This window comes from Lycorma delicatula, chromosome 7 (assembly GCF_047948215.1).
Source record: "Lycorma delicatula isolate Av1 chromosome 7, ASM4794821v1, whole genome shotgun sequence".
NCBI classification, from domain to species: domain Eukaryota; kingdom Metazoa; phylum Arthropoda; class Insecta; order Hemiptera; family Fulgoridae; genus Lycorma; species Lycorma delicatula.
The window spans coordinates 73,028,414-73,047,930 of NC_134461.1; the positions used below are offsets into that span (position 1 = coordinate 73,028,414).

The 19,517-nt window shown below is 28.1% G+C and overlaps 2 protein-coding genes across 2 annotated transcripts in view; both read right to left on the reverse strand.

Annotated features, from left to right (window-relative positions):
• Positions 1-19,517, reverse strand: part of LOC142328315 (PI-PLC X domain-containing protein 1-like) — a 211,881-nt gene that overhangs the window by 61,418 nt on the left and 130,946 nt on the right. The gene's annotated exons all lie outside the window — the stretch shown is intronic.
• Positions 13,424-19,517, reverse strand: part of LOC142327811 (uncharacterized) — a 43,777-nt gene continuing 37,683 nt past the window's right edge. Inside the window, exons 8-10 of the mRNA XM_075371147.1 lie at positions 16,914-17,118; positions 15,138-15,426; positions 13,424-13,742 (exon numbers count right to left, since the gene is read on the reverse strand). Of these exons, the coding sequence (XP_075227262.1) occupies positions 13,424-13,742; positions 15,138-15,426; positions 16,914-17,118 (813 nt within the window). The remainder of the gene's footprint in view (positions 13,743-15,137; positions 15,427-16,913; positions 17,119-19,517) is intronic.

A 19,517-nucleotide genomic window follows, 5' to 3' on the forward strand; every position in this document is an offset into this window, starting at 1 on the left:
TTGATTTGATATACTGAATATTCTAGATCAGCTAGGCTCAGATGTGATTTCTGGTAATAGTTAACAATATTTTCAACTTCATTTTAATCATGCCATTTTCGTTATTAAATTATATGTTATAACATGAACAAACTTGTAATAAAGAAATAAAAATATATTACTATTTACATTCATAATACCATTACCGTGTATGAGACTAACAAAATTTGCTTTGTCCTCGGAAAGGTTGTAAATAAAATTGTACCCGTCAAAATAACAAGAATTTATCAGTTGATTTGTAAACATAAAAACTGTAATTTTTTATATGCAAGGTAAACTAAAAGAAATATTTTAACTGAAATAAATAAGCGTTTAGCTGATAAAGACCACTAGAATAATCGTATGACGTTCTATATTGACTGCAAACTTCTCATAATATTAGTTTGTTAGAGATCATAATTTACAAGATTTACTTATTAAACAAGTTGTAGAATTAGAAATTTACTTTATCAAAATAATGCAAAAACTTTCTTGTTAAATAACTATACCAATATCTTGAATTTTTATTACATAAAAAAATTTTTTGCGAACTTTCCAATCATAGAGTTATACCCTGCCATAATTTTGTCAATGGATGGAGGATTATCTCTTTGATTGATAAAGGTTTACGCGATCTTTATCTTTTCAAAGATAAATTTTTATCTTATGCAACTTATAAATGGGTAAGTTGCATCTTATGCAACTTACCCATCACGACAAATTAAGTCGTGATGGGTAATCTCACTTGGAAATTTCAACAGTTTAGTAATTTAAATGCCAAGTCCATGCTTTATATTGGAAATGCCCAAAAATATAACAGTTATTACTATTTTTTTTTATTCTAATTCTGGAATTACTGTTATTAATACGCATTGTACTGTATTTTACCAATTAATATTCCTTCTTATTTTTTATAAAGAATTTTGAAAGATTATCTACCAAAGATTATGAAGTCTGTTTTCCAATTTAAATGATACGTAGCTATAAATTCTAACTATAACATTAATAAACAGTTTTAGAGCGTAATTTATACATATATTTTTTTAAATATTCGAGTACATCTAATCATAAAATAAATTAAATAGTAAAACATTAATTACCCTTCTCCATATGAAAACATAATTGTCAAACATCTTAAGTGTCTGCTACATTCTTTTTATATGCTTCTTACAACATGTATAAACTTCTTACAACATATATACCAGAGGGTGCTCTATCAATAGTTTTCCCTATGGCAAACTTAATATTTTCGGATGTGCATAACTAATTATTTATTGAGTAACTAAACAACTTTTATTTAATTTTTAGCTCACGTTTACTTGAATTACTGATTAAAGTATTTTATCTCTACTGTTCAACAAGTTTTTATTTTTATACGATTTAAGAAAAAGGAAGAATTGTAAAAAGAAAAATCCATAAAAGCAAAGGGTCAAAAATAACTCACAGACTTTCCAAGAAAAGAGGTAAATAACCTGCGTCAAACCTTAACAAAAATTTAACTAAATCTTAGAGAAATTATAAACAAAATAAAATATAAAAGAAATAATGTGTAAATCAATAAAAGGTGTTTATAGAAAATTTATATTAATTTTAAAATAATATTAATGGTGTATATTGTTGAACCATAACTATATGTTGAGGGGGAATAGTGAGTTGGGTAGGCGGGTCCCCCACTTAATAACATTTTTCTTTTGGATATTTATAGTCTAAATTATGCTGAAATATGTCTTGATTTTCCGTGTATCTGTTAATGGAATTATAAAGAAAGATAAAAATGAAACATATTTTTCGTTTATCATATATATATAATTAACTATTATTCACTGGTAAAGATTTTATAAACATTTCTAATTTTTTACCATTAAAACAATACAATATCAAGATTATTTATATATATATATATATGTTTTTTTTTTTGTTTTTTTTTTTTTTTGAGATGATAGCATCGACTGCATTAGTCACTTGGTCCTATGAGAGTAGAAATGTGAAGTGAATGAAAATCTCCATTCCTGAACGGCATTCGAACTCGCTATCATTATTAATCATATATATCGATCATTTTATTTATTAAAAATATTCGGCTGAAAATCTATTTGCAGTCCGTGTCGACATTCTACTAGACTAGTCGGGCTGATATTTTTTATTCTTCTCGGAACGACAAACTGATATTTTATCAAGCAACAATCGGAACCCTAACATTAGTCTCCACTGAGAAAGTCTAAAATAAGTCTCATTTATTCATTAATTGAAGAAATTTCCGAGGTTACTACTTTTAGAAAAATCTCTTTGAAGGTCTTTCAACATTTGATGACATATATGCGGGCTATTTTGGGAATAATAAAAAAAACAAATTAGTAGAATCCGTCCAATAGAACGTCTGGACCGACTGGAAATAAATTTTTAGCACTCATTTTACCTATGTTGGGAAAGGAAACAGAAAAACAAGGAATTTATGAATGAGACGTGTTGTAATTGGAATTTTATCTAATATTTTCTTAGCTATATAACATTATCTTAATAGTGCTGAGGAGCAGGAAAGGACCACTAGTACAAATAAAAATATATACAAAAATATCATAATCATATAAATAAATCATCATTATTAAATTAACATTTAATGAAATTGATTGATGTTCGGTACATTTAGTTACACAATAAAATAAATAATTTTGGTAGCATCTAGTGTGGAAAAAATTGAAATTGCACAAATTGGGTTCATTTTACTATAAAAAATTATGAATACCATTTAAAAATTCATTCATGATACCTATTAGTATCATGATATCACTAATATCACACTGAAACGAAATGCGGTGTAGTGAGTTGGTGTTTTATTTTGCAAAAAAGCAACAGCCGTAGTATTATCATTTTTAACTCACATAATTAATTTTAAAGCAAATTAATTACAAAAAAGAACATAAGTTTTTGATTTTTAAAATGATGGATAATATATTTTTTTTTGTATTTATAAATGCTTTTCACTCACTTCATTTTATAATATATTAATAGTTTTGATAAAACGATTAATTTTCAATATTACTAAATTATGTGTATTACTGTATTAAAAATACGTGTAATTTGCACAAACAAAGTTATCAAATAATATTTGCAAAATTTTAAATAATATTTTATTTTGTAAAAATAAAAATCATTTTAAAAACCGTAAAAAATACTACCCTACCAAATGGCATTTTTATGTGTGTTTGTGTCTGTGTGTGCGTCTCCCTTAGCTGAGAACATACTTACATGATCGAACGTACTGCCAATCAAAAAATCGTATGATTTTATTTTTTCTTAAATGATAAGTTGTATTTTTAATTTCATGGTCTTTTAGAGAACCTTATATCAAATTTTAATATCGGGGCCCTTTACACCCCGTAAGTGTTGTTTTGTCTTGTTGTTGTGTCTTAATTTTTTTTATGTTGGTTGTGCTTTTAAATAAAATGTAAGAGCCCTTTACACCCTTACATATGACGATCCTGATGGTGATACTAATTTATTTTAAAGAATGTGACGAGGGCTAATGATTCTAGCAGTCGATGCTCGTAAAAATTCAGAAAGAAAAATAAATTGATACTGAAAATAAATAACACAAATAATAAATTAATTAATTTAATTTATATTTAAGCTTTCAGCTCTCGTAGTGAGTGAATTTGCATATGGATATTATGGATCTCGATGAAAATATTGAGAGTGTACAGTCTTTAAAAGATGTTGTAGGAGATGTGCTGGAAGTTATTTTGAAGTTTTGAAGTGATTTTGCTTTGAAGTTATTTTTGTTTTAGAAAGCGTGATGTGATGATGGTAAACCACCCTAAAACCTTTTGCCAAATGAGGAAGGGTGGTCAACTGAACGATGACGAACCCTTTTTTCGTTTTTCCTTGATCAAATTGTACTATTAAAAAAAAACATTTTTACACAAGAGTAGTCAATTTTGAACATCCCAATCCCGTAGAGGGAAGACACACATCTTGTGTCGTTACCGATCGCCACACCATCCCCTCCGTTCCAAGCCCTGAGGGGCTTTACCGGAGATCGCGTTAGATACTCTAACTGATTACATCTCACAGTCATCAGCCAGACCACGGTCGGGATGCCAACGATGTAAATACCTCGGCAGACATTTGCATCACTAAAATAAATATCAAATTTCGCCTTCACGAAGGCCTCAAACGGACATCTTCAGATCCAACCTAACATGATTCCCTCAAACTAACTGACCGAAACCGCGGAAGCGCGAACCCCGCGCCTAGTAAAGATTTGATACAATTAATTTTGGACACCTAATAATAGCATTCTGGGACGCCGCCCACTAGGGCAACCCACCCGTAGGATTAGCTGTGAAGGCGTGCCTACGGCACGCTTGCAACTAGTATTCACTAAAAAGTAATAAATGTGTCATTCAAATATTGGGATTTTAAGGTTGTCACAAGATGTAAGTATTTATTTAAATCTGGTAATCATGTTAATATTTTATGATTTACATGAACACTCTTCTCTTCTGGTCGCTTTGATGAAAACTCATCCCACCTAACTAAAGATTTCCACTCAAATTCCCGAAAGGAGCTGATATCTAGAAGTCAGGAAACTTTTTATCGATAAAACCGATGGGATGTCAAATTTTTCTATATAAATGAGAGAGAACTGTATATTGGTGTTGTTTTTAACACGTTACATATTGTGGAAATCGGTAATTAGAATGTTTAGCCCAAGGGCATTATTAACGATCAATGATTAATCTTTGAAATAGCACATGATTTCAACAAAATTGAGGTAAACTAGGCAGGATACTATTCCCTAAGTAACGCTATACACCAATGAAACTGATTGTTCATTGTGAAAATCAGATTCACCGGAAAGCAGAAAGAAGTTTGAAGTGAATAAGATGACAGCTTCGATATCGCGGCTATCATCTCCATTTTCCGTCTGGTTCTATAATCTATTCTATAAGGATTCTATTTATAAGGGTTCTAAAAGGATTACGGAAAAAATAATTTTATCGATTAAAAAAAATAATTTTTTTTTTTATGAAACCAATTAACTTATGTTCAGTAAATTTTTGGGATTATTTTGACATATTTTTTTGTTTTCTTGGTAAAATTTCAGCTCTTAAATTAAACAAAAACTACACAATGAAATATAAAGAAAATTATTACTGTTGTGAAGAGTATTTTAGTATAATAAAACTAACGTCATTGGATTTTGATTTACTTTAAACAAATTAATTTCTTATAATAATTTTTAGATTTATTTTCATTTAAAAATATTATTGTCTCAATATATATTTTTAAACATTGTTGAATTTAAAAATCTGAATTTAGGGTAAAATATACCACTCATCTAACACACATATAATATTTATAAACGTTGTATTTATTCAATAGCTATTTTATTGAATTAATTATCTAGAAGAAAATCAAATTAAATATTATTTACGTTGGTAATGTTTAAATGGGAACATTTAAAAAGATTTAATGTTTTTGTTAATTTTAATAAATTTATTAAACACATTTTAATAAAGCTAGTAAAGATCAGAGGGCTTGGGGATGAGGGACAGCCCTCTGCGGAGCTGCCGTTCACCCGTGCTTGCATGAGCGGGCGGTAGCGATGAGGCACGGGAACTCTCGTACGCCCGAGCGATAAAGACCAGTCCCCGCGGGTATGACCCACTCGGCGTGTCGAGTGAGGCAATCCAATTATGTCCTATTATTCCAATCCCTCGTTAGAGGGATTAGAATAAAGATCGAGTCTTGCATGCCGGAGTGGAGACCTAGGGAAGGCATAGCTGAGCCTGGTGGATCCTACTCTGGAGATTTGAGGCGGGCGCAAAGTGAGATCTGACCGGCAGATCTCACTTTGCGAGAGATGAGTCCCGTTAGAGTAAAGGACACTCCCCTAGGCTGTGTAATACTTAACTACAGGAAGCGGGGGAAAAGAAAAAATACAGCTAGCAAAATGTAACTGTTAGTAGATTATGTAAAAAATACGCCAAGATCAAACCACAGTGAATTAAATCGGACAGTGAATCAAATCGGAATTTTTTACATGTTATATTACTTAATAATTTGGGAACAAAAACCAAATAAACGGTGTAAAAGTTATTCGTGTATGGTTATTTTTCCTATTGATTTTGAAATGGTTTGTTTATTTTATATTTCTAATCATTTGCATACGAGGAAAATTAATTCGGTAGCAGAATTATTTAATATGTAATTCATTAAAACATAATTCTATTAAACTCATTCAGCTAAAGATGCACCTATGATACTGGAATAAAAGATATAGTAAAACTATCAATTCCTAAGTTGTAAAATGCTCATCACTCAAAACTAAAAATTGTCAGTTTAGTAATAAATTTCCGTGTACACTTAACTTATTAACATATAATTATATAAAATTGTCAACTAAGAAAAAATGCTTTGCTTAATTGTAGAGTTGTTACCTTAATTTAATTGTTCTTAATATGTAATTGTTATCTTAATTTTAGTGTTCCAACGTTTTACAATTAGTTTTATTGATTATTTCAAAGGTACACACATTGTTCATAATTAAAAGAAAAACACTTGTTCAAAGACCTTCTCCTGTTAAAATTGTATAATATTTATTTTAACAAATACCCATACATAAGACATAAAATTAATTCTAGAGTATAATATATCGCTATTGTATCATAGATCTATTGTATATTATTTTTTTAATTAGATCTATCTTCCAACTTTTTTAAGAAACTAGATTATTAATGATTCTAATATGTATAAAAACAGAATAATCATTATTTCTATCAGAGAGTAACTGTCACGTGCAAATAATCTACTTCACCATTCATACATTTATGAAATGTTAGTGAATAATATAATAGTTTTAGGGTCAGAGGGATAAAAGTGGGTGAAATTGGCGCTGGGTAAGCAGAGGAGGAAAGCAAACAAAATGAGATGGTTGGCAGAAGCTGGTTTTGAGATCGGTTCGCGTTATTAAAGCTGTATAATACATGAGACCATAACTTCCCACAATCATCCACCTGAATGCCAGACACCAAAATTCAACACAAGCACTAAGTGTATATTTATATATATAATATATGTGTGCGTGTGGGTACGAATAAACTTTCCAAACCATCCTCTTCATCCAATATACGTTTTCAAAATATATACCCGTAACTCCTACCTCTTAGTAGGGATAACATAACTGTATGAAATTTCATTTCGATCCAGACGCGTGTTTAGTTATGTTAATTCCTAATAATGAAAAGACATTATTTCACTAACCGACTAATGTCAGATTCATAGTAATGCAGGATTATTGTATTTCTGTTTTAAAAAAAGTAGAAATATCTCTTGAAAACTTATTTAATTTCATAATTTTCATTAAAAATCTGTATTTAACGAACACGTCATTTTTGTAACGCTCAAATTAAATCGTATTCATTCCTATATTTAAGTAAAAATTAAAAATAAAAGAGAAAGGAATGCAATAGCGTATAAAAATATATTTTTGATAAGAGAAGCATCTAGATGAGGTTATATAGAAGGAATTATTGTAGTTAAATGGACACGTGTAACACGTGTAACAAACACTTGTCTGTTACATATTTTTCTGTGCCTTATGACAGTTGTCATAGCAACACACTAACAGTGTTGCCATTGCTTTTTTTTAGAAATTTAGCTGGCTGAATTTCATTGCTAATTCGTTCAGCCATGTTCTAAGTAGGAGGACTCAACATAGTTTGAAAAAAGCGTCATGTGACGTATAATGTACGTCACATGATGCTTTTTTCATTAAAATTAAAATGTTATTAATTAAAATTGATTATGGTAAACAAAGTGTACTTTTAGAGAGATTGAGATGAGAGAATAAAAAATTCCTTTCGGCGCGCCGGAAGGCATAGGTAGATTTCACCCGTGCTAAGTAGGGAATAAAAATATTTCCACCTTAAAGTTAAGAAAAACTTCAAATTTACTCAATACAACAATGATTGCATGTGGAAAAAGTTTCACACATTTATCATACGACAAGTTCCATCTAATAATTCCAGCAACATTTTTTCATCCCTGGCCGTAAGGACGGGTCATATCAAAAATTTTTGGACAAAAGTATTAGGTAATATTTAGAGGACTAACAAAAACTTTAAACCGATTCGATACTGTGCCTATTAAGGGAGGTATGATTTGTTTTGTCTTCGAAACCAAATTTTTTCCACCCCCTGGACCAATGGTTGGTGATATCAAAAAAATTTGTTTATATATGTTTTAGGCTCTTATCCAAAGTATAGTAGGAACTTTAAACGAATTAAATATTTTACATTATAAGAAAATTATAGCGATATTTTGTTTTTTTCGAAAAAGCCTCCTATTTTGACCCTCTCGGTCCGATTTTGCCCTTTAACAAACTCGACCGTGATTTTGAGTCACGATTTTGAGTTATATTTTATGAATCAATTTGAAAGTGATTGGCGCAAAATTACGCCAATTATAGTGTCCAAAAATAAGTTAAATACATATATACTTGCATATATATATAAACTTTTGAACTGATGGTGGTTTTGGGATGTAAGAGATGTGAAAAGCGAAGATTTATCGAAATTTTCCAGAGTCGAATCATGGAACCCATTACAATATAATAACAATATTACAATAATATTTTAGGTAGCTTTCTTATGAAGTCTACCTAAAAATACACATTTTTGTGTTTTTGTGAATACTAGCATGCGCAATCGCCGGTTTTCTGGCATTATATGATTGAAGAACTTAAAAAATTTGTAATAGTTGTTAGTAAATATGTGTGACCTATTCCTCTCATATTATCATTGTTCACAACTAACCAGATATAATAAATATTTAATTAAAACATGTGATCTCAAAATCAGATTTTTAATGAAATCAGTATATTGAAGTTGTTGAACAACTCTTTTGTTCCCAGCACAGCAATCAGAAATTTCCCATTCATTTTGGCTTTCCAGTGATTACATATTTTATTCATGTTATTTTTTTGAATATTTTTCAAATTCGTATGGTCAATTTCCGGGTAAGGATCAAAAGTTGATTTGAGACCTAACTTATTTCTTGATGGTCATGTAGACAACAACATTAATTTAAAAAAGAAGTTTATTTATTTATACGTAGTTTTTATTTTATTTTAGATTTATGTAGAAGTAAGGTTGGTGAGGTGTTAACATTCTGGGGGTTACAAGAAAGCTACAGTTAAAATTTCCTAATTTTTAATGTTGATTGAGAGGTTTTTGCGGTTATTAGGAATAAACGAAAAGACATTATAACTTAATATAGTAGTGTGATATACGAGTATATATATCTACTACCTTATTAAAAATTGCATGAAACGAGAATAACCGAGTTTAGTAGTAAATAATGAAAATCTTTAATATAAAATAGATTAAATTATTTGAATTTTTCTAATAATTCCATTATTTATAGTCGCATGAATCATGGATCAATTGACTCTTTACAACGATAAAAGGATCTAATTGTTGTCGATTATTAACATAAATATTAAAAATTTGAAATTAATTTAAATATATTTTAAAGATTTATATATAAATATATATTTATTACCTATTGATAATTTTTTATTGTAATTTTTGCATTTTGTTTTGTTTTTTTATTATTTTTTTAAAGTTGCACATCAACAATTACAGTCATTAGCGACTAAAGTAACACTATCATGTAGTTACATTAAACAACAAAAATAAACAATAAAGAAACGGGAACAATAAAGAATAAATATAGACAAGTAACAACAACAAATTCAAACTAAATTACATAAATCAGACAAATATCGCTAAATCGTATTCTTCATTCTACTGTAGGAGAAGAACCGTAACTTACGATTTATACATTCTTTCTGGTTTAATACAAAATTCATATCTGACTCCAGGTCTGTTTTGTCGGATAGTTCCAAAGATTGGGCAATCAAAGAGGAGATGGTGCACGGAGCATTTGACCTTGCAAGCCTCAAAGATCTTCTGAGGAGAGCCAAACAGATGAGTGTGGGTAAGCCTGGTGTGTCCAATCCTTAGCCGAGGATTTTTGTTTTAATCTTGGGATCAAATATGTTTTAACTACTACCAATGGTATAAAATTTTTCTAACGCTGTAGAGTGCAAGACCAGAAAGATTCTTCCTTAAATAGTTTAATATGTATAGTATTACATGTATTTTACTTATTTCATTTATCTACAAAAATTTACGAAATTTCTACAAAGATCTTTTCACATCTCGAAAGTGAATATGTATATGTGTATTAATTCTTGAAAAAAAAAAGTGAACTAATGATTTGTAATAAGTGAGAAAGACCCATTAATGATGGATGAGAAAGTTTAAAGTAACCTTTCTCAATATTGAAATTAATAAAATTAAAAATATGATCATAGTTCAAAGTTATTGAAGAATATTAACTAAAATGTTACTAATCCAAAACTCTGGATCAAGAATATTTAAATTATTATTTTTTATAAGTAGTTTTGAGTACACCATTTTTATTTTGGAATTTTACCAAAAATTTGGTTTACCGTTACACATATATCTCACATATTATAAAGTGGTTAAATTAAAAATAGCGTATAATTTAGAAATAAAACAGCATGGTAATGTTTAGATTAAAATTTTCTGGAATTTTCTGGAGTTTAAAATCCTATTCTTTTCCTAACGGGATCTTGAAAACAACTTTATGTAGCTAGTTTTTTTATATAACTTAAAGAATTCTACTATTGAAATTTCCTAGAATAATTACTTATAAAACGTTTTAATTAAAATTACAAATGCAAAAATAACCTATGTTTTTCTATTTCAAATAAATCTTGAAATGGTATTTAAAACTACATAAAGAAGACATATTTTGAGCTATTAATACAAAACAAAGTTGATTTTAAGACATATAAAATAAAAGAGGTATAAAAATAATACAACTTTGAAATAAAATACAAAATCTTTCAAGTCGATTAATTAAATGAGTAAAACAAATAAAAAAATGAAAAAAAAAAATTAATTTTAATTGTGGAACGATTTACAACTTCAAGTTATATAATAAGTTATTAAAAACTTTCCCACCCAGATATCGGTTTATTTAGATAAAAATAATAAAAAAATCGTTAAAGGCGATGGGTTGGAATTGGTCGGCTAATAGATTCTTATATTTTAACGGGATGTATTATCTCTCAGACTTCTTTTAAGGGTTGAAAACTTTTCTGTTCTTAAAGATTCCTAATTTAGAAAAGAATTATACAAACTATTGAAATCGATTGGTAGAAGTTAATTATTAAAAGTAATTATAAAAGATAAACTTTATTAATGAATATCGTTTTGTGATTTTTTTTCAATTTTAATTGATGTGTTGTCATATTGTTCTTTAAAAGATAAATAATTACAACAATGAGTAAATATTTACTAAGTATATTCATTCCTCTTGGAAATACACACACTACCTATTATTTGATTTTTAATATTGTGAAGACTGTCTTATAGACAATATACATTATTAACTGTCATACTGAATATATCTCAGGAGTAAAATTACGCAGAGGTCAATTCAAACTCGTGTGTATATATATATAAGAACATTATGTGAATGATTCATAAGCAACGCCCCAAAAACTACTAAAGATAAATTGAAGAAAATTTGTATATACCTTCTTCTAACTATGCAAGTGCACACTAAGAAATGATTTTTCAGTGAAGTCCAAGTTTAAAAGATTGAAATGGAGTAAAAGTAAAATTTATTATGTTTTTTTTTTTTTTTAATCAATCTGTAACAAATGAAAATATCAACTCGGTTTCCATAATCTTCATGTGAAGAACTAAAAATAAAACTATACATTTTTTTTGAATTCCGGTTTTTAAAGGATTAAATCATTTTAAAATTTTGTATTGAAATCAGACTACTTACTAAATTTTTTCGCTGACAAAAGAATGTTCACCTAATTTCTGGTGACTGTAAATTTCATGTGAAATGATTATATTTAAAAACACATTTCAACATATTTGAATTTTTACCTTGAAAGCGGTGAAAAAAGATAAAACTTTAGGGCAGTGATTCAAATTTTCCTTATTTTCAACAATATTAAATGATATATTCACTGGATAAAGACTTGAAAATACTTTTTAAATAGACACCTATTTTCCGGGTATTGTGATGTACGGCGCGGCGGCTCAAACAACACAGCTACTGCCAATGTTAAGGTAAGCGCGACACGACTGGCTGCACCTTCCTCCAGTTGGTTGACTAAAAATTATAAAATAAGCATAAAAAGTAACCATACAGAATTGATGAAGCCACAACGAGGATGTATATATATATATATATAAATAACATATAAGACTTTTTATCCTATAATCTATGATATTAAGACCAGGGGAATATAAAACATTTGAGAAATACCAAAAACCTGAAGGGCCATTATTTTACGTATAGTAATAATTTCCTTTAGTTTAAAAGAGCCTACAAAGTAGCATTAGAATGCAATTGATTTTCCAAACGGGTTTAACATTTTAACTTAAATTAGAACTAATCAATTAATTATCATATGGTAAATAAATATACAGACTGTCAAATCCTTAATAAACCTTACTTGCCCATGCATACTTGAAATGCATGAGCACAGATGCCCATACATTTCAAATTGTTGAAAATGAACTGAATTTAAGACGCAATATAATATGTAATATTTCAATGTGTTTTGAGGCTAAGACTATCTGAAAGTAATTTTTCTCTTAAGTAGAAGAAAAATGATAATCTGTTTCACATACCCATTACGCTTTTTTCTTTTAGAAAAAGAAACTAATCTTTTTGTTTTTACGTAAATGTATTCTTTTGTCGCAAAACCTTTCACAACAAAATATTTTTAATTATAAAATTAACCATTCCTAGATGCATAATAAATATATTTAAGCCACCAATAGTATTCATTTTTAATAAAGGTTATTATATGATTTTTCTTAAAAATGCTTCATTTTAAAATTAATTGAAACAGTTTTGGTCTAAAAACTAAACCAACAGTTTTTAAAAGTATATAATAATTATTTTTCTGAATTATTTGTTCTCTTCATTTCACTGTATTATTTAAAATATTTAGTTTTAAAGCGTTTATATCTATCTGTTAAATCTTTGTGTTTGATAATAATACTTTCCTTTCTTTCTTTTGATACTGTTTATTTCAAAGATGTGTGAATTCAAATAAACGAAAAGTGCAGGAGTTGTTTGTTCAGTAATTTTACTAAAATATTTTACTACAAAAATAGTGGTAATAATGTTTTATTAAAGAAATAAACAGTGGCTAAAAGCATTAGAGTGTATTCAATATATAATTTATTTTTTTAATACCTAATTCATGATATTTCTTTAAAAGTAATGAGTTACAACTACGAAAAACTTGCTTATATTATAAAATATGTACGATTTATTCATTAATATTTTTTTGGTAGTATGTATCATCGTATGAATTACGTGGATCGCATATCCGATTTCCATATGAATTAAATTGAGACTTCCTTAAATTCCATATAAGTGCTTGCCTTACAGTTCCCATGCCCATAAAATAATCCGTCGCTAATATGTTTGTTTTTGCACCGATATCTTCTCTCATAAATAAATGATATATAGTTTCAGCAGTTTTTTGGGCAACATTATCCGTTCCAGTTATCAGTCTTCTCGCAACAGATTTGGTTTTCCTTTGAGTAGTTAATACTGCCATTGCAGCATAAGCAGTATTTTTCGGCCTGCAGAAATATAATAATTTTTAAATTTACATTATAGTAGTTCAAATTAATAAAATACAGATAAATATTTACTACAACAATAAGATTAGATATAATTATTTTGTTGAATAAAGACTTATTACAATTAAAAAAAGCAAAAGACATAGTTGTAGAACTTTTTCGTCACGCGGCTATATTCTAATGCACAGCTTATATACAATTTAATTTAAAATATTTATCATTTCATTTAAATATAATATTTTTTTGTTTATTTAATCTAATCTAACACCGTCTAGTTTAGTGGTGTCGTATTGACGCAGGCCAAGATTTTGTTTTATATGACAACGAATACTTCAATAATTTAAAACTATATCAAAAGCTGTATAAAATAAATATTATTTAATTTAATAAGTGGCATTTATTCAAATTTTATTAACGGTATTTTATGTTATCTATCAATCGTTTGACTCAGTTGAAATTTGTATGAATGCGTACAATTTTTTTTTATTTACGGCAAAGAAGTATAACTTCTTACGTGCGTACTTATCTATGCGGGAGCTTTTTTTTTCTATGCTTTTTTTAATAAACAACACACTGGAACAGATTAAAAGTAATCAACACGTTTAACTTTCCGTCAAGACCGTTCTGGTATATTAGGTACTCATATATTTTCTTATATTCTTTTCCATTCTCATAAAACCTTTTGTTTTTATTCCCCCTTCAATTTACCTTAAATGTTAAATTAATAAGTATAATGATTTTTTTGATCGGGAGTATTTTAGTTTTCATGTAAATTTCTTCCTTCAGTATTTACAGATAGTTTTAATAGGCAATTGAGACTAAATAACCTAGGATAATTAACGGAGAATAAGATTGAAATTCCTTGATTTTATCATGTTACAGTAGTAATTCATTTTTCATATAATATTCGTCTGATGTACAGCCAAACCGATTTTGATAGTTTTACCTATATTGTGAATTTACAGTTTTACCTATGATGAGAATTTTAAGAATTAAAGTGGGTGTTTGTTGGTGGACTCTTGAAGCCAAAAATAAAAATTAGTTATTAAAAGATTTTATAAAAATTATTTTTTTGGAAAAAACTATTACCGAAAATATATGAATATATTTTTTTTATTTTATTTATTTAAAATACATATTTTTGTGTGTGTATTATATATATATAATTATATATATATATATATATAATTTTAAAGAAAATTCTATTCATATTAAACAAAATATCTGTTCACATTTTGTTTTCATTCCGATTGAAATATATGTTATTATGTAAAACATTTCTGTTAATATAAAGTATAAATTTAATGAATCTGAGCTTTTGTGCTAGTCCTACATAGTTATATTGTATACAAAAAAAAATCAATCCATTATTATTTTAAATAGGCCTTTACTTACAGTTTATCATTATTATATATATCTTCAAAATAGGCTTTTAGTTCGCTAATGTTATCTTTGTTACTCCAAATGTGTTGAACAGGAAACCACAGGATACCGTAATTATCAGTCTTTAGTATTTCTGGTTTCTCATATGATATTATTACTTTACCTCCATTTATATTTTGTATTAATGTTTGAAGATCACTTGTCCATGATTGTGGAGGAATCCACCATTTTTTGCCGTTCCGAGTGAATCTAATTTTTAAATATTCTATTAATTTCCAATGATCTTCCATAGATGTTATACCTATTTATAAATAAATATTTATTTATCATATAATAATAACCTTTTTTTTTAATTTGTTAAATAACTTAGTTTGTAAAAAAAATGTTATTCAATTTATTTTTAAACAAATAAATTATTGTATGTTTAAGTATATAATATACAAAATTTAAAGGAATTAATTTCTTTGCTGATAATGCACATCAGCTGATTTCTTATATCAGCTTATTTATTATATAATGATAACCTATTTTTTAAATTTGTAAAGTTATTTAGTTTCCAAAAAAATGATATTCATTTTGTCTAAAAAAAAAAAAATATTGTATGTAAATAGATAAGCAAAATTTAACATAACTATTTAAATAAAATTTTATGAAGATTATAAAGATATCGTTCTTCTGATATAAAAGCTTTATTTTTTTATATCTTCTGATAAAACATTTTTATTTTAGCTAAATTAAAAAAGTTTTATTAATTGAATCATATACAGTTCATTAATTAATAAACGACTATAAAAATTCTTTAATATTCAAAATTTAAAGGAATAGCTATTAATTTCTTTGCTAATAATGCACATCAGCTGATTTCAGTAACCTGTAAGATTTAGTTACTCTTTTACCTTTCACGAAGTGTAGGAGATATCTCCACTAAAGAATCACTTGTCAAGTTGAAGTAAGCGTTTTTTTAATAAAGTTTTAAAATCAGCAAATAATCAGGACTTAATTACTTTTGTAAATTATTAAATGGCGGCCATGTTTATTTTTCACTCGGTTATATCTGTATAAATAAAATTTTTATCAAAATGTATGGTATTGGCTGACAATAAACCTTTTATTTTGAACAAAATACCTATTTTTTTTTTTTAAATCGGTTTACAAATAGCCGAGTTGTGATTGAAAAATTGATGTAATTTTGTGTCTGTTTTCACGTCCTCCATTTTACGTTCAATTCTGTTAAATATTAATTGTTTTTATTTATTGTTAATTCTATTCTTATGAATTAGCATGAAATTAAGTAATAATTTTCTCACAAGAAAATTTAATATTACGTAATAACAAAACAATTGTATTTGTTAGCCTATATTAAAAAGTCAAATGTCATTTTGTTCAAAATAAAAGGCTTAATATTTTAACCAATAACATACATTTTGATAAAATATATATTCATGGAGATATAGCGGATCGAAAGATAATCATGGCCGCTATTTTGTAATTTTAAAACTTTATTACAAAGACGCTTACCAAATATTAACGGGATTCAAAAAACCGAACTTGAGATATACATTTTTATACAAAAATAACATAACGGCAGACAGGAGGAGAACGAAGTTTGCCATTTATCCTAAGGTTATTCTTTGTTTAGTTTTGCAAGTAGAATTTAAAAAAAGTATAGCCAACTCACCATTTTAGAAACACTCTGTATACATATACGAGCCTAAACTATATACATACAACTTAAAATAATGATCATTGAAATTGTTTAATGTATCTGCTATAATTTTTTATTGATACCTCTAAGGAACTCATGTATATGAAATATAACTATTTCTTTCTCCGTTTTACTGACAAATTCAACAACTTGATCGATAACATCATCAAGTTTTTGTATAAAAATTAATCCGTGTCCTGTCCAATATTCATTCACATTGTCTCTGTAAAGTACTCTAATATCCAAATATCTGATGCCTAATACCAATTGTTCAATTATAGATGTATCCTACAACGAATTTAAAAATAAAATTATTAAATTAGTTATTAAAAATATATAAAATTATCAATATATACACAGACACATATATATAATAGTGCGCGCGTGCGTGTAAAACCAATTTTAATCACATTGAAATTTTTATTAAGATTTCTATTACGTTAATAACCACAAGAATGATGTGGAAACTTTAAAATGACGCTTCATATCATGTTTCAACTTCATTAATTTTTTAATGATAAAAAAAATGAATGGCTGTAATATTAAATTTTAAATTACTTTTAAATTTAGACAACTTCACTCAACCTATCTAACTTAGTCTGGTAGAACTACTTTGACGGGTTCTTTCCCTGGTAATGCGCACCGGCCAGTTATCTGCATTTTTTAATATTAGAGCTAATAGAGGTCCTCAGAACTCTATTTTGGGACCAGTCCTAGACACAATTTTTATTGTGGACCTTCCAGCTCCAGACTATGTAACCATCACCTCACTTGCTGATGAAAAGCGATCCTCGCTGTAGAAGAAAACATTTGTCTGGCTTTGGAGAAGATTCATTCGGCGTTATACTTGATCGTTGAATACCTAGCAAAGTGAAGCGTATACGTAAATCGCAATATTTCTAGTCACGTTACGTTTAAGAGTGATTGTGCCCAGGCCAACCTAGACAGCGATTTCATCCCGCATTCTGACCGAATTCTTTGAGATCCAATTTGATCGTTGACTAGGAAGAAGCACGTGAATGAGAAGAGAAAACAGCTAAACATCAGGATTAAGGAGATTTATTGGTTAATAAGCAGGAATTCACGTTTATTTCTGTCCAGAAACTCTTAATATTCTAGGACATTCTGAGATTCATTTGGACGTATAGTAAATACGTATGACTTTCGGCGAGCAAGTGCAACATTGAGGTTATACAACGCTTCCAGAATGAGTTGGCGAAAATCATTACAGAGGTGACATGTTTTGCACGAAACGAAGAAATTCATAACTATCTGAATTTTTTTATGTCCGTGAAGAAATCAAGCGATTCAGTTTACATTACAAAAAACGGCTAGGTCATTGAATCATGAGAAACATCTATCACTAAAATCTATACTGAAATTTATCTAATGATTCATACACCGGACATATTGGGTAAATAATATAAAAATGTATCGGGTGTACAAAAAAGAAGGTCGGGGGTTTTAATTATTTTATAACTAGTGTATTAGGTGTACAGTGTTGATTTAATGCTAGAACCAAAGAGTTTAAAGGACAGTTTTATTTCTGCTCATGAAAACATACTGGTTTCTTGTCTTCTTGCTTCTCCTGTAGGGCTTCTGTAGGGAAAATCATCCGTATTTTGCTGTGTTCTAGATATGTATCTGTACTAAGATTTAATAGCATTTCATAGAAAGTTGCATTGCAATCCTCCAAGTGATAATAATATTTGTCGATGGCAAAATAAATTTGAGACAACCGGATATGTGTGTAAAGAGAAGAATACGGGAAGAGCGAGGGTATTTGAAGAAAATGTTGAACGTGTCAGGCAATCTTTCCTGCGTTGTCCTAAAAACATCTGTTAGGAAGGCCGGCTGTAAACTGTCGACTGGTGAAACAGTAAGGCATTAGTAATATGTAATATTTGATGAGATATCTCATCAAATATTGTAAAAAATTGAGAAAACATTTGAAAAAAAATTATTAAATTTTTAAAAGTAAGTTAATTTAACATTATGGATATCAATACCACACAATTTACCAACCGGCCTTCGGCGATATTATCTACAATAATGTAGATCCATCGATCGCAAATCTTGTTAACTGTTTCTCAACTTTTCAATAACCATTGTAGTTGCGTTCAGTTTATGATTATCTATTATCACTTATAAATCACATCATATGGAAGTGGTTTGATAAAACCCATTTTTTTTAATTTATATCATTAAAGAGTGATTTATAAAATATAGTATTTTTTACATTAATATTATTTTATGTTTTCTCTGAAATCTGAATTTCTGTATTTAATTACAAATAAAATGGAAGAGTAATCCTTACAGTTTTTTTTTCCAGCGTGTTCAACGTTAGCATCATTTTGTCACGCAACACACATACAACCAAAAGAAAAAATCACATGGAGTTAGATCGGGTGACCTTGGAGATAACAGTAAATCTCTGTAATCGGATCTTTGCCGACCTTGTACGCAGCATATCAAAATAATGAAATTCTATTAAACGTACTTCAACGACAAAAAATTGATACTTATAAAATTTTGAAATCGATTTCTGATAACGCTTCTTAGAAAATAGATTTGTTAGTACCATCATTTTCAATTCAAAAAGGTCTTCAATATCTTTAAGTTATGGTAATGAATGATAACCGGAAAATCACAGAATTTATAAAAAGGGATTTTAATTCTTTTAATTA